General features: G+C 39.6%; 1 protein-coding gene across 2 annotated transcripts in view; it reads right to left on the minus strand.

The window, feature by feature from the left end:
- The window catches only part of camsap2b (calmodulin regulated spectrin-associated protein family, member 2b), a 102,787-nt gene that overhangs the window by 55,513 nt on the left and 32,137 nt on the right, over positions 1-15,137 (minus strand). For both annotated transcript variants that reach the window (XM_061979745.1, XM_061979744.1), the window contains exons 3-4: positions 6,028-6,207; positions 1,585-1,668 (exon numbers count right to left, since the gene is read on the minus strand). In XM_061979745.1, coding sequence (XP_061835729.1) covers positions 1,585-1,668; positions 6,028-6,207 — 264 coding nt within the window. The remainder of the gene's footprint in view (positions 1-1,584; positions 1,669-6,027; positions 6,208-15,137) is intronic.

Raw genomic sequence — 15,137 nt, forward strand, 5'->3', positions numbered from 1 at the left:
TTTAGGCACACCTTCTCATTCAATCTTTATTTTCATGACTATTGTAGATTGTCACTGAAGGCATCAAAACTATGAATGAACACATGTACTTAACAAAAAAAGTTTCTTCAAAATAGCCACCCTTTGCTCTGATTACTGCTTTGCACACTCTTGGCATTCTCTCGATGTGCTTCAAGAGGTAGTCACCTGAAATGGTTTCCACTTCACAGATGTGCTTGAAGCTCATCGAGGGAATGCCAAGAGTGTGCAAAGCAGTAATCAGAGCAAAGGGTGGCTATTTTGAAGAAACGAGAATACAAAACATGTTTTCAGTTATTTCACCTTTTTTTGTTAAGTACATAACTCCAAATGTGTTCATTCATAGTTTTGATGTGACAATCTACAATGTAAATAGTCATGAAAATATAAAGAAAATGCATTGAATGAGAAGGTGTGTTCAAACGTTTGGCCTGTACTGTATATATATATATATATATATATATATATATATATATATATATATATATATATATATATATATATATATATATATATATATATATATATATATATATATATATATATATATATATATATATATATATATATATATACATATATATACACCATATATACATATATATTTATATATATACATATATATGTATGCATATATATATATATAAATATATATAAATATATATACACCATATATACATATATATTTATATATATACATATATATGTATGCATATATAAATATATATATACATATATATACACCGTATATACATACATATTTATATACATATATATAGACATGGGCAGCACGGTGGAAGAGGGGTTAGTGCGTCTGCCTCACAATACGAAGGTCCTGAGTAGTCTTGGGTTCAATCCCGGGCTCGGGATCTTTCTGTGTGGAGTTTGCATGTTCTCCCCGTGACTGCGTGGGTTCCCTCCGGGTACTCCGGCTTCCTCCCACCTCCAAAGACATGCACCTGGGGATAGGTTGATTGGCAACACTAAATTGGCCCTAGTGTGTGAATGTGAGTGTGAATGTTGTCTGTCTATCTGTGTTGGCCCTGTGATGAGGTGGCGACTTGTCCAGGGTGTACCCCGCCTTCTGCCCGATTGTAGCTGAGATAGGCTTCAGCACCCCCCGCGACCCCAAAGGGAATAAGCGGTAGAAAATGGATGGATGGATATATAGACATATATATTTATATACAAATATATACATATATATCTGCGATGAGGTGGCGACTTGTCCAGGGTGTATCCCGCCTTCCGCCCGATTGTAGCTGAGATAGGCTCCAGCGCCCCCCGCGGCCCCAAAGGGAATAAGCGGTAGAAAATGGTTGGATGGATATATACATATATACATATACATACATATATATATATACGTAGTTTAGAAAACATTGTAATTAACAGTCCCAGTAGCTGCACTTGATGTATAATAAGTGGTCAGCATCTGGCACCTTTATCTACCTCTGCATGACATCTGCTGTTGTTGTAAAACTCAAAAGGAAGTATCTGACACATATACAATATTGTACAGTTATATATAATAATGTATTACTTTATGTTTTTTTGTGTTCTTACCTTGGACATTGTGTTTGAGTCTTGGTGAGAAACTTCTCTAAGTTTCTGCTCTTCAACAAGAATGTCCCTCAGGTGTTCGTTTACCTGAGGAGTGACAGAGATAGCACAGCAAGGGTCATGTTTCACACGAGGGGATGGTAAGTTAGTGTCAAGAAAGAAAGAAGGGAACATCTTTTCCACACAAAAATGTTATAAAACCACGGTATTTGACTTGAATGAACAGTGTACATTTACTGCACAAAGATTAATTAAACTAAAGCATGTCGTGCAAGTTCTCATAAACAGAAACAATCCACCATGTGTTTTAATGTCTTCAAATAGGTCCTGTTTATGTTTTTTCTGCCTTTGGCAAACAAAAAGTGAGGAGGAAGCACATGAGCGTCTACAGCGATCTATGAAAGCTACTGCTGAAATCACACTTCATGTCTGAGGGTAAACTCAGAAAGATGATTACTACCCACTTGGCGCTTAAAGAAGTGAAATATCTGAGCCTGGGGAAGCGCAGTGAAGCAGAAAATTATTAAACGCTCCTTAATCTCTCTGACATGATAAAGTTTGAGCTCATGCAAACATATTAGACCTAATGGGCCTCTCTAATGACCCATACCAGTTTGCTTATCGCCCTAGCCGCTCCACCAAGGACGCCATCTCCTCTGCACTCCACCTGAGCTTAGAACATCTGGAAGGAAAGGACACACACGTGCAGATGTTGTTTCTGGACTTCAGCTCGGCGCTCAACACCATCATCCCGCAGTACTTGGTGAGCAAACTGGCCCCCCTTGGACTCAGTACCCCCCTATGCAACTGGCTGCTTAACTTCCTCACAGACAGACCCCAGTCTGTGAGAATGGGCGACAACACCTCCAGTGCCATCTCCCTGAGCACCGGCTCCCCCCAGGGCTGCGTCCTGAGTCCGCTGCTGTTCACATTGATGACACATGACTGCTGCGCCAGGTCCACTACTAACCACATCGTGAAGTATGCGGACGACACAACAGTAATGGGCCTCATTCGTGACAACAACGACATGGACTACAGGGAGGAGGTGAAACATCTGGTTGACTGGTGCAGAACCAACAACCTGGTCCTGAACGTCGACAAGACCAAGGAGATCATCGTCGACTTCAGGAGGCACCAGTCCAGCCACACTCCACTCTTCATTAACGGTACAGCAGTGGAGATAGTAAGCAGCACCAAGTTCCTGGGGGTGCAAATAACTGACAATATGACCTGGTCCCTACACACCGAAGCTCTTGTAAAAAGAGCTCAGCAGCGCATGCACTTTTTGCGTAGGATGAAAGGAGCACACCTTCCTCCCCCCATTCTCGCCACATTCTACAGAGGCACTATAGAGAGCCTACTGACCAACTGCATCTCTGTCTGGACTGGAGCCTGCAGTGCCTCAGACAGGAAGTCTCTGCAGATAGTGGTTAGGACGGCGGAAAAGATCGTCAGGACTCCTCTTTCCCCTATCCAGGAAATCGCAAAAATCCGCTGCCTGACCAGGGCTCAGAAAATCTGTAGAGACTCCTCCTACCCCCACCAAGGACTGTTTTCACTGCTGGACTCTAGAAAGAGGTTTCGCAGCCTCCGTAGCAGAACCTCCAGGTCCTGTAACAGCTTCTTCCCTCAGGCCATTAGACTCTTGAACTCCCTTAATTTCCCCCCAAAAAACGGATTAAATCGCTGGAATATAAAGACAATATAACATACATCCATAAACATGGATGCATATGAAAAAGTGCAATATATTTATCTGTACAGTAATCTATTTATTTATATCTGCACATTATTGCTCTTTTATCCTGCACTACAACGAGCTAATGCAATGACATTTCGTTCTTATCTGTACTGTAAAGTTCAAATTTGAATGACAATAAAAGGAAGTCTAAGTCTAAGTCTAAGTTCAATGCTGACAACATTGACACTTATTTCAGAGTTCTGGCCCTAAAAACGGTGTCGACAGGTAAAACTCTCCCGAAACAGACCCAGTAGTGATTTTAAACTTGTTTTCCAAAGAGTTTCTGCACATTTTGGAACGCCCACTTTTAGCTCCAAATGTGGGCGGGCCGGCATCGGTCAGCTGACGTCACCTACAGAAGACCAAGGGAAATTTCATATTGCCAAGTTTGCGTTTTAGTCGCATATTCATCCCTCATCACAATATGTTGGCGCAGAATTGGAAGGAGCTAGCATATGCCTGCTGGATGCATTTGTTCCAGGTTGAAGCAACACAACTAAAGAAAGAGTCAGCCTTCATACATTTCCAAATGATGGGAAAGTGAGGAAAGTATGGACCTTTCTAGTCAAATCGACTCAGGAGTGTAATTTGCAGCAATCATTTGAATGATTCTGACATCCAAGAACAAGGGTTTTGGTCGGAGTTTGGATGGAAAAAAATCAAAAGACTTAAGCCAAATGCAATTCTGAAAATTAGGAGCACCCTCAAAGTGGAGAAAAACTGAGTCAGAACCTGCAGAAAAACAGAGAATGAAGTGCAGACACGGTGACCAAAAACAAGAGAAAGAGAAGGTAAGCCACCAGTATTCCATTTTGAGTCTTCTACTGATGTTTTCCTCAAGATGCTTAAAGCACAAGCTATGGTGTCGATGGACGAGGAGATGTCAGAGCAGGGAAGTTCGGAAATGGTGATTCTTTAATATATTTCTTTTTTGCTCATATTGTTAACATAATTAGTTTTGAAGTAATCATAGACCAAGGCAACAAAAACATGCAATTAAGTGATCAAAATATTAGTTTTATATGTCTTTATCCACACTGTCTATGTAGGGAAATGGGCTTCACTTCTGCAGATGAGGTCACACATATCAAGTCTGGCAATAGAAATGGGGTAAGGTTGTCTCTTGGTACCGGTACCAAAATGTATTTCGATACTTTTCGATACTTTTCTAAATAAAGGGGACCACAAAAAATTGCATTATTGGCTTTATTTTAACACATTTTTTTAGGGTACATTAAACATATGTTTATTATTGCAATCGAAGAACAATTTTGTCCTGAAATAGTGAACATACTAGATCACTTGTCTTTTAGTAGTAAGTAAACAAACAAGCTCCTAATTAGTCTGCTGATGAATGCAGTAACATATTGTGTCATTTATCTTTCTATTATTTTGTCTACATTATAAAGGACAAGCTGTAAAAAATATTATTAATCTACTTGTTCATTTACTGTTAATATCTGGTTGTTTTCTGTTTTAACATGTTCTATCTACACTTCTGTTAAAATGTAATAATCACTTATTCTTCTGTTGTTTGATACTTTACATTGGTTTTGGATGATACCACAAATGTAGGTATCGATCCTATACCAAGTAGTTAGAGGATCATACATTGGTCATAATTTAAGTTCTCATGTGTCCAGGGACGTATTTCCTGAGTTTATGAGTATTAATAAGAATTTCTAAAAGAAAGAAAAACATTTTTGTGACAATAAAAAGTATTGATGTAATCATAGTGGTATCGACTAGATACGCTCTTGTACTTGGTATCATTACGGTGGATGTCAGGTGTAGATCCACCAGTGGCGTTTGTTTACATTGTGACGCCGGTGAGCTATTGTATCCTCCTACGGTGTGTAGTGAAGCATGTTATAGATAAAAGTTAAAGTACCACTGATATTCACACACACACTAGGTGTGGTGAAATTACTCTCTGCATTTGACCCATCCCCTTGTTCCACCCCCTGGGAGGTGAGGGGAGCAGTGAGCAGCAACGGTGGCCGTGCTCGGGAATCATTTTGGTGATTTAACCCCCAATTCCAACCCTTGATGCTGAGTGCCAAGCAGGGAGGCCATGGGTTCCATTTTTATAGTCTTTGGTATGACTCGGCCGGGGTTTCAACTCACGACCTACCGATCTCAGGACGGACACTCTAGCCACAAGGCCACTGAGCAGGTTTAGCTATTTGTTTAGCTATTCTTCGTCCTGCAGGGATGATACTTGTAAGAAACGTACTTTATTTGTCACCTGAGGGCGTTTCAGTGTTATAACTTCACTTTTATCGTCAGTTTTTAGGCCAAAATGCGTCCATTCTTCCTGTTCTGTCTACACACTGTGTCTGCTTGTAAGTACTTTGTGATTGTGCGCTGCCGAACATGCTCCTCTGCACGTAAAACCAGCAATGTCACGACATCACGTCATGCCCGGGAACTGGTACTTTTCAAACAGAGTATATAGTACCGCGATACTAACGGTATACCTTACAACCCTAAAGTGGGGCGTTCCAAGTACGGTTAGTTATCTACCGATTGCTCAAAAATTAATTGATATTATGAGGAATGACTGCCAAAATGACATTAAGAGAACTTGTTGGTGAAATTTCTGTCATCTGGACGCTATGGGTCCTTTAAAATCAGGACTTAAAGGATTTGATAGCTGATCTTATTGACCAAAAGATGACGGCGACAGTATGGACGCGTACCTTGTTTATCCAGGTGGTGATGGCATCCTCGGTGTCATAAGGCAGCTCCTGGAAGTGAGCGTCATCGTGTGATGGCTCGGTAAAGCAATGTCTGTTGATGCAGGACATCACCCTCTCCACACTCATCATCTCCACCACGTACGCCATCATCAGCGTGTCTATCAGCGCCATATGGGAACTCTGTGGAAACACAAATGTGTCAGAACAAAATAAAGACAATAATACCAGCTTGATCTGAAAATAAGACAACTCTGAATATAGGACTCATTTATTTACCGAGATGGCAAAGAGGGTGGAGTATTTTTTGGAAGCAGTGGATAAATGGAGAAAGGCAGTTAAACCCTCATTATATAAAACTTTTTTTTTTTTTTACTTTATTAAGGTTTTGGAGTACATGAGAACATGGAAATGAAAACATATTGCAGCACTTTTAAGTAGAGTCATACCTGTAAATATTGTTATTAATTCAGGTCATTATCTTTTCATGGTGAATCACACTGTAAAAACTCCTTCAGAGGCATAGTTCAATAAACGCAATTTTGCAAACTGGTTTTTGTATTGCGAATTAAGTTGATTTTTTTTGTGACTATTTAAGGTTCATGTAGCCAAAATATGTTTGGTTTTCTTTGTAGGTATGTTTTGTTCTTTTAAACATTCATTTTACAACAGATAATTGCTTTTCTTGAATCTCTGCATAAATGGATTTTATCAAACTCAATTTTATCGTTTGTGTCGTCATCGACTCGTCAAGTCAAAGAAGACAAAAGCATTTAAGTCCCATCTTAAAACTCATTTGTATACTCTGGCCTTTAAATAGACCCCTTTTTGGACCACGTGGTCCCTTTCAAGATTTCTTGTTGTTTACATTAGTTTGAGTTTTTTCTTGCCCTGATGTGGGATCTGAGCCGAGGATGTCGTTGTGGCTTGTGCAGCCCTTTGAGACATTTGTGATTATAATTAAAGTTGGATTGATTGATTGACTAAAAGGAAACACACACGGTGCCATGTTTGAACACACAAACTTCGGCGGGGCAATCCCTGTAGCAAGGAAACCCGTCTAATAAAGGTTTGTCCTCTTTAATGTTAAATTCACACTGTCTATGTTGTGTTACTGTGTTATCTAGTAAAGTACTACATTTATATTGGGGCTTGTTGGTTGGTAGGCTAACGTAGCATATAGCTAGTTAGCCATTAGATTTCCGATAAAAGCAAACAGCGCGTCGTTTTATACTTTTCTTTTGTTTTGGGCATGTCACGGAGCGGGCTCGAACCCGCTTTTCTCCGGCAGCTGGGTCTGCCAGCACCTCCGCTGGCAGCTCGCCCAGACACGCCCCTGCTCGCAATGGGCGCATCACGCCCACGCAGCAACAAGGCTGCAGGCAATTGATAATCAGCGCACCTGGCAGTAATGCATAAAGACCAGCTGACCCATGGAACCTTTGCCAGAATGTAGCCTATCTTCACAGTAAGCATCACGTCTGGCATCCCTCTCTCGTACCTTGCTCTCCTTCTCTGTGCTCCTTCCTTGTGTCCCTAGTTAATGTCCCTTGTGTATTCCGCAGTGTCATTCCTCTTCCCTGTGATCAAGCTGGGTGCCTCGACTCCACTCTGGACTTTGGACTACCTTTCCCGATCCTCGACCCCTGCTCGGACACGGACATCGTTGCTTCTCTCCTGCCCTCGACCGCTTGCCTTCCCACGGACTACCTCTTTGCCTCGCCCCTCTGGACTGACGAAGGGATTCATCCAACACACACTTACAACAACCCTGGTAACATTTACATTGTTAATTCTACACATCGTCTTCACTCATTCACTTGAAGTAGCATACACACCCTACACACTCATCAAAGGTTTCAATAAATTTGGTAATCCGCAGTTCTGCCGTGGTGTCGTCTCCTTCCCTCTGTCGTACATAACTCATAATACCCATCAAACTATCTTCATTTTAATTTTTAGCTCGGCAGAAAATTCTACTTAATTGAGTTTCATCTTTAACTTATTACAAATTAACAAATAAAAAAATAAAAACATAAGTTAGACTTAGACTTCCTTTTTATTATCATTCAAATTTGAACTTTACAGCACAGATAAGAACGGAATTTCGTTACATAAGCTCATGGTAGTGCAGGATAAAAAAGCAATAAGGAGCATATATAAATAAATAAATATATATAAATAATATATATAATATATATATAAAATAAATAAATATATATAAATATATATAAATAAATAAATAGATTACTGTACAGATAAATATATTGCACTTTTTCACTTGCGTTCACATTTATGGATGTATGTCATATTGTCTTTTTTATTCCAGCGAGTTAATCCATTTTGGGGGGAGTTGAGAGGATAATTAAAACTTCTGAAAATTGACACTTTTTTTAAGCTGCATCAAAGTAACATGTTTTTAACTTATATTATTTAGGTGTGGTGTACTTAATGATCTGTCTTCTTTCATTTTTGTCCAACCTAGTGTTTGGACATTTTTTATTTTATTTTAAATTTTAATTAATTTTGTTGCATCTCAACTTATCACCAACTTAACTACGGTATAACAAGTTTTACCAACCTATAAAATACATTTAATTAAGTCTGGTGTAATATTTTGCTTCCTTTGTTCATGTTTATAAAACCTAATTTTGTTGTGTTTTCAAGTTATCACCAACTTAATTACACAAAGTTTTATCAAATTAAAAAACAAAAAGTTACGAAAACTTGTAAAAAGTGATTGAAAAGTGTTTAAAGCATCAAAGTAACATTGGAAATGAATTTTCAAGCAGGTTATAAATGCATACTGTACTGTATATGCTCTTCTCTTGGCTTTATATGTGGTTACTCAACCTGAAGAAGCAAACTTCTGCATGTGTTTCTTGTTAGCTTGTGTGCTACTCTGCTTCAATCAATCCCACTCTGGCTTTTTTGTGGAATATGCCCACCCCTCCACTCCCTCTTCCCTTATGACATTCAAAACCCCTTTCAAATGATCTCATTTGAAGCCATCAACTCAATGCGAGTGTTTCTACCAGCCATCAGCATCTACTTTACACAAAGCTTGACATTCTGCTGGCCTTTCTAATCTTCCGCCAGGCCAGGCCAGGACAGGCAGGGCCATTAGACGTCCACTTCCCCTTCCTGTCATACTGCAGGTCCACTCGAAAACACTGAACAAACATGTCAAGTCAGCTGCTCCATGACCAGCGAGACCTGGTCCTGCCAGCGCCAGTTCTGTTGGCGACCAGAGTTGTGTTCTCCCACAAAAAAAGCAATGACTCTGCTGCAAGTGCTCGTCCGCCAACTTAAACAGACACAGAATAAAAAAGGTCTATTGGGAGCAAACTCCTCCTCAAGAAGAAAAATAAGTGTGACAGACGACACCAACATCTGATGTCGGCAGATCGTTTATAAGAAGAAAAGCAAATATAAATGATCTGAAAGAAACATTTTGATGCTGACCAAGAAATCTGCAGCAGAAATATATTTTTTAATCCATATAACATAGGGCAGGGGTGTCAAACGCAAATACAGAGTGGGCCAAAATTTTAAACTGAACAAAGGTTGAACAAATTAACCTTTTTAATAGGGACCCAAACAAGTTTTGCGTTAAATATTGAACAAGCAAGGCTTATATAACTTTATAGTGACATGCAAAATCGAGTTTCAAATAATAATAATAATAATAGTTAAAGAATATCAATGGCATATCAAATACAATTTAAATACAAATTGAATGCCTCTTTTCTATTTGCAGCCTTCTGAGGTAAATATCAACATTAACTTTTTACACAGGCTAATAATTTTGAAAATAAAATAATGAATAAACCAACCATTCAGGACTTTAAACTGCTCAGTTTGCAACACACTGTCATGTCTGTATTATCATGTTTTGTTTTAAGTCATGTTTTGTTTAGTTTCTGTCTTTTCACTCCCTTGTCTGGTCACCATAGCAACCATTAGTTTTCACCTGTCACGTCACGCACCTGTTTCACGTCTTGAGTCACGCACCTGTTTTCGTTAATCATGTCTGTAGTATTTAAGTTCAGTGTTTTTCAGTTTGTTTCTCTGACGACCTCGCACCCCATACCACAACACATTTATGCTCTGTTCATGCCTCTAACTCTTTTTTTTCATGCCGGTTCCATGCCAAGTAAGTTTTTGTTTGTCAAGCCACAGTTAATGTTTTTGTTTAATTGTTCATAGTTTATTCTCCGCCACTGTGCGCGCTTTTTGTTTGATCCTTTTTTTTTGTATTTATAGTTAATAAATAAATCATGTACCTCCATTCCCGTCTCGCCCGTGCCAACTTTCCGCTGCATCCCGGAAAAGCAAACAACCAAGATCAAGTCCTGACACACACTGATCTAATCTGATGTGCCCAAGCCTGTCATCTTTTCTTGGATGCTAGTTCATTAATGTCGGAGCTCAGGCTTTGAGCTGAGGCATCCCTCATTATCGAACGAAGGTGTTCATCAGTCATTATATCTCGTATTGCACAGTCTTGAGGGCGTGCCTTACAGGCACTGCTTTTAACGTCCTCTATGAGCTGACGTCACGTCTGCTTTTCATCCCTTCTAACAACGTGCCCGCCAGTCACAAGATATGAGCGGCTTCTGTACGCACACACGCGTAAATGCAAAGCATACTTCATCACCAGCGATACAGTTTACACTGAGAGTGGCCGTATAAGCAACCTTAACATTGTTAGAAATATACGCCACACTGTGAATCCACACCAAACAAGAATGACAAACACATTTCGGGAGAACATCCGCACAGTCACACAACATAAACACAACAGAACAAATACCCAGAATCCTTTGCAGCACTAAGTCTTCCGGGACGCTACAATATACACCCCCGCTACCTCCAAACCCCCCCACCCCCACACACCTTGTAGCGTCCCGGAAGAGTTAGTGCTGCAAAGGTTTCTGGGTGTTTGTTCTGTTGTGTTTATGTTGTGTTACTGTGCGGATGTTCTCCCGAAATGTGTTTGTCATTGTTGTTTGGTGTGGATTCACAGTGTGGCGTATATTTCTAACAATGTTAAAGGTTTTTATACTGGCACCCTCAGTGTAACCTGTATCGCTTAAGATCAAGTATGCGTTGCATTCACTTCTGTGTGCGTGCAAAAGCCGCACATATTATGTAACTGAGCCAGCACTCGTTGGACTGGATGAAAAGGGGACGTTACAATTCTCGGGAGGGGCACTGAAATTTGGGAGTCTCCCGGGAGGTTTGGCAAGTATGAGAATTAGCGGTGTACCGCGGCACCGCCGCTGTATATAATCGGCGGGCCAGCTCTAGTGTTAATTTGATATCACCTCACGGGCCAAGTGAAATTACACGGCGGGCCAAATTTGGCCTGCGGGCCAGAGTTTGACACCCATGACATAGGGGCTTTAATATTAGATGCCTTCTCTTCTTAACCAACAAGCTCAGATTCCTCAATATAAATTATATGAATTTGGCCGACGATAGAGCTTTTAATACTGTCGTCATGTTGACACATTATAGCTGTGTACCACAAATTTGACGACCACATGTAGCGTCCTCCTCACTCGTGAGCTAGCAGCTAATGTCCCTCCAAAGTGCAAAGTTGCTTCCAAGTCAGAAATCCTCACCTCCATGGCAGCAAACAAACTATGCCTCTTACAAGTATTATTATCACTGGAGATGGAGGAATAGCTAATCATGCTACACTACACACTGCAGGAGGATATGCTAACCACTAAGCTGGAGCTCTTGAATCTAAATAGAGGTCAGATCGATACAATAATTGACAGTAACAATACTAAGTATAGTATTAGTATATAGTCGACACTACTGTGCTTAGATCCAAGCACATCTGTATGGACATTAGTGCACTAGGGGACAGGTAAAGGACTTTCAGCCAAATTGGTCCCACAAATATGGAAGCATGAAATTGTCCATTAAGTCTTGGTGAGATAGGGAATTAAGATAAGGTGTTTTGGTCCAACCCACATTTTATAAACTGGAACGCACAATATAGTTTATAAAAAAAAAACTAAATATCCCAAGACTTGCCCCATTATGTAAACATGACAAGTAAACATTGACTGCAGAAATTCCATGCATTGCTCAATATTTGCTACAGCGTGAACTCTCCTTACTGTAATGCTGCACTGACTGACTGACTGACAGTGTTAGGGCTCAGATTTCCATCAAAAACCTGCTGTGCCTTTTTTAGTGAGTGAGGCGTTTTTAAGATTATTTTACATAAAACTGAATCACTAATGAGGTTAGCTTACAGAAGTTTGTTCTCGACAGAAAGGTCACAATAGTATAAATATATGTGAGTATATACAGTAGATATTTACATTAATCTTCACAAGTGCCAATACTATGAACATTTAGAGTAGTCCGTGTACAGCCTGTATACCAGAGCTGGGCAAATATAATAACTCGGGGGCCACATTTAGAGAAAAAAATGTGTCTGGGGGGGTCAAAGTGTATGTGTGTATACATAATATGTACACATTTAGCTGTAAAAATCTGCTGTACAGTATGTGTGTTTGGGTCCCTTTTTTTCAGGAACACTAACACCAAAAGTCACAATGTTCTAAAAACATTATAACAAAAAAAAACGGAATGGAATTTTACAGTTTTTTACTGAATGGGACACCCAAAATGTATATGAAAATAAAGAAAAGTGGGATTTACAATATTAACTATGAACAATAAAACACTGAATAATAACAACATATGAACGTCGCTCCTCTTTTACTTCTCAGACCAGCTCCTCGATATCTTTTACAATCAAGCAAAACACAACAAAAATGTAAAAACGGCAAAATATGAATGCAAAGTGTAATAAACACCGGCTACAATATGATATATTATCACATAAAAATATGCTTCCGCATCTGTTTCTGACACATGCGTTTCGGGCTGGCTGCTCTGAAAACAAACCCTGCCCACTCTGCTTTGTTCCTGGTCTGAGCTGCTGTGGCGTAGATTACCGTAATAACTCGTATCACACCCAAAAGCGCAGATTTTGACCATTTAAAGACTTTCTATAGTTCAAGGCTTACGGTCATTTAAAAACAGCACTGCATAACATAATGGTGGCGACAGTTTTGATGTTAAAGGTCTAAAAAATGATGTAGAACGTCCAGCGGGCCGGATTGAAAATCATAACGGGCCGCATGTGGCCCGCGAGCCGTATTTTGCCCAGGTCTGCTGTATACAGTAGCATTATAGACTTGTTGTCCACTGAAAATAATTCAACACCTATATAGCTGGCAACATAAAGGACTACACCTCATAGTGCAGGGGTGTCATACCCATTTTAGCTCAGGGTCGACATGGAGGAAAATCTTTTTCAAAGTGGGCCGGACTGGAAAAATCACGGCATAACTTAAAAATAAAGACAACTTCTGATTGTTTTTTTAAATTTTAAAATAGACCATGCACATTCTAAAAATGTACAAATCATACTGTTTTTTACATGTTACGATTAATAGTATTCTATGTGTCGTTATTGATCATTTCTGAATAAATGATGTGATAATGTTCATCGGTCAAATTGGTGGAATGGAGTCTGGCAGAGTTTTAAAATCCTCCCATTGGTGTTAGTTTTTAATCCATCAAAATATGAAATTAATAATAGTTAACTATGTACTAACATCATGTGGCTTATTCTGTGCACGTGTAGCATCATCTACAACAAACCTTGTGAATTTGGACTCATTTCATTAATCACACATGAAATTAGAAGAAGATACATATTATGCTCCTTGACGACAGTCTGCACCGGAGCCAAACAGCAGGAAAGGTGTAACCTAAGTTTGAAGCAAAGGTGGTAATACTAATCGCCAGGTTTGGCGAGGCGTGTTTCAAAGCAACATTTCCTTGTTTAAAGCGTCACCTTTATTGTTAGTTGTGAAGTCCAAAAACCTCCATACTGTACTTCACCACCTCTTTATTAACCAGTAGAATTGTAGTTTTTTTCCATTCTTCCTCTCCAAGATGTTATTACTTGTATGCACTTTGTGTGTGCGTTTTGACACACTCAACATCATACGCCTCGGCTCTGTAGTTACCGCCACACAGCGGCATTCAGATGAAAGATTTTCGATTTCAATCATTTAGTATCGCGGTACTTTATTAGTACCGGTATACCCTACAACCCTACCCTAAAGTGTATCCAAGCTGTACTTCTATGAATATACAGTTACAAAAATGCTTGTTAAAATTTGAGGCCCTAACTACAGTACATTAGTGAGTGACACGTCATTGTGTCCTTTCCAGCTGAAAGATACAACAAATTGATCAAATAAAAGATACATTCAAGTCGACATTTGACTAAAGTATAAAAAGTTTTTGTTTGTAACTATACAGTATACGGACTACAGTAGAATCTCAATTTAAGAGCCTAACTGGTTCTATGGCGGAGCTCCAAAAAAACACTTATCACAAATCAACATCTCCCATTCAAATGAACTGAAATCCATTTAATTGGTGCTTGCGCCCCACAAAACAGAACAATTTTAATATGTAACATGCCTTTTAAAGAGAAAAACTAACTTAGATAAAAAAATATTGTATAAAATTAATATGATGTAATGTAACGATTACTAACAGTTTTATGAAATAATGTAATAACGTACAGCATTTACCTTGCAAAGTGGACTTCTCCGGTAAACGGTAAATGGGTTATACCAGTATCGCGCTTTTCTACCTTCAAGGTACTTAAAGCGCTTTGACACTATTTCCTCATTCACCCATTCACACACACATTCACACACTGATGGCGGGAGCTGCCATTCAAGGCCCTAACCCCAACCCATCAGGAGCAAGGGTGAAGTGTCTTGCTCAAGGACACAACGGACGTGACTAGGTTGGTAGAAGGTAGGGATCGAACCAGGAACCCTCAGGTTGCTGGCATGGCCACTCTCCCAACCGTGCCACGCCGTCCTCCGGTCTACCATTTGAGCTAGCTTCTCTGTCAAACACACCACCAAAAGGCTTTTCCATATTTTCATGGATAAATGTACGCTGTTTGGATGTTATTTCAATGTCCTTGGCTGGGGTTAGACTCATTCAGTAAAGTGTAGACTAGTGAAATGCTCAAATTGCTTCGC

This window comes from Nerophis lumbriciformis, linkage group LG19 (genome assembly GCF_033978685.3).
Source record: "Nerophis lumbriciformis linkage group LG19, RoL_Nlum_v2.1, whole genome shotgun sequence".
Taxonomy (NCBI): domain Eukaryota; kingdom Metazoa; phylum Chordata; class Actinopteri; order Syngnathiformes; family Syngnathidae; genus Nerophis; species Nerophis lumbriciformis.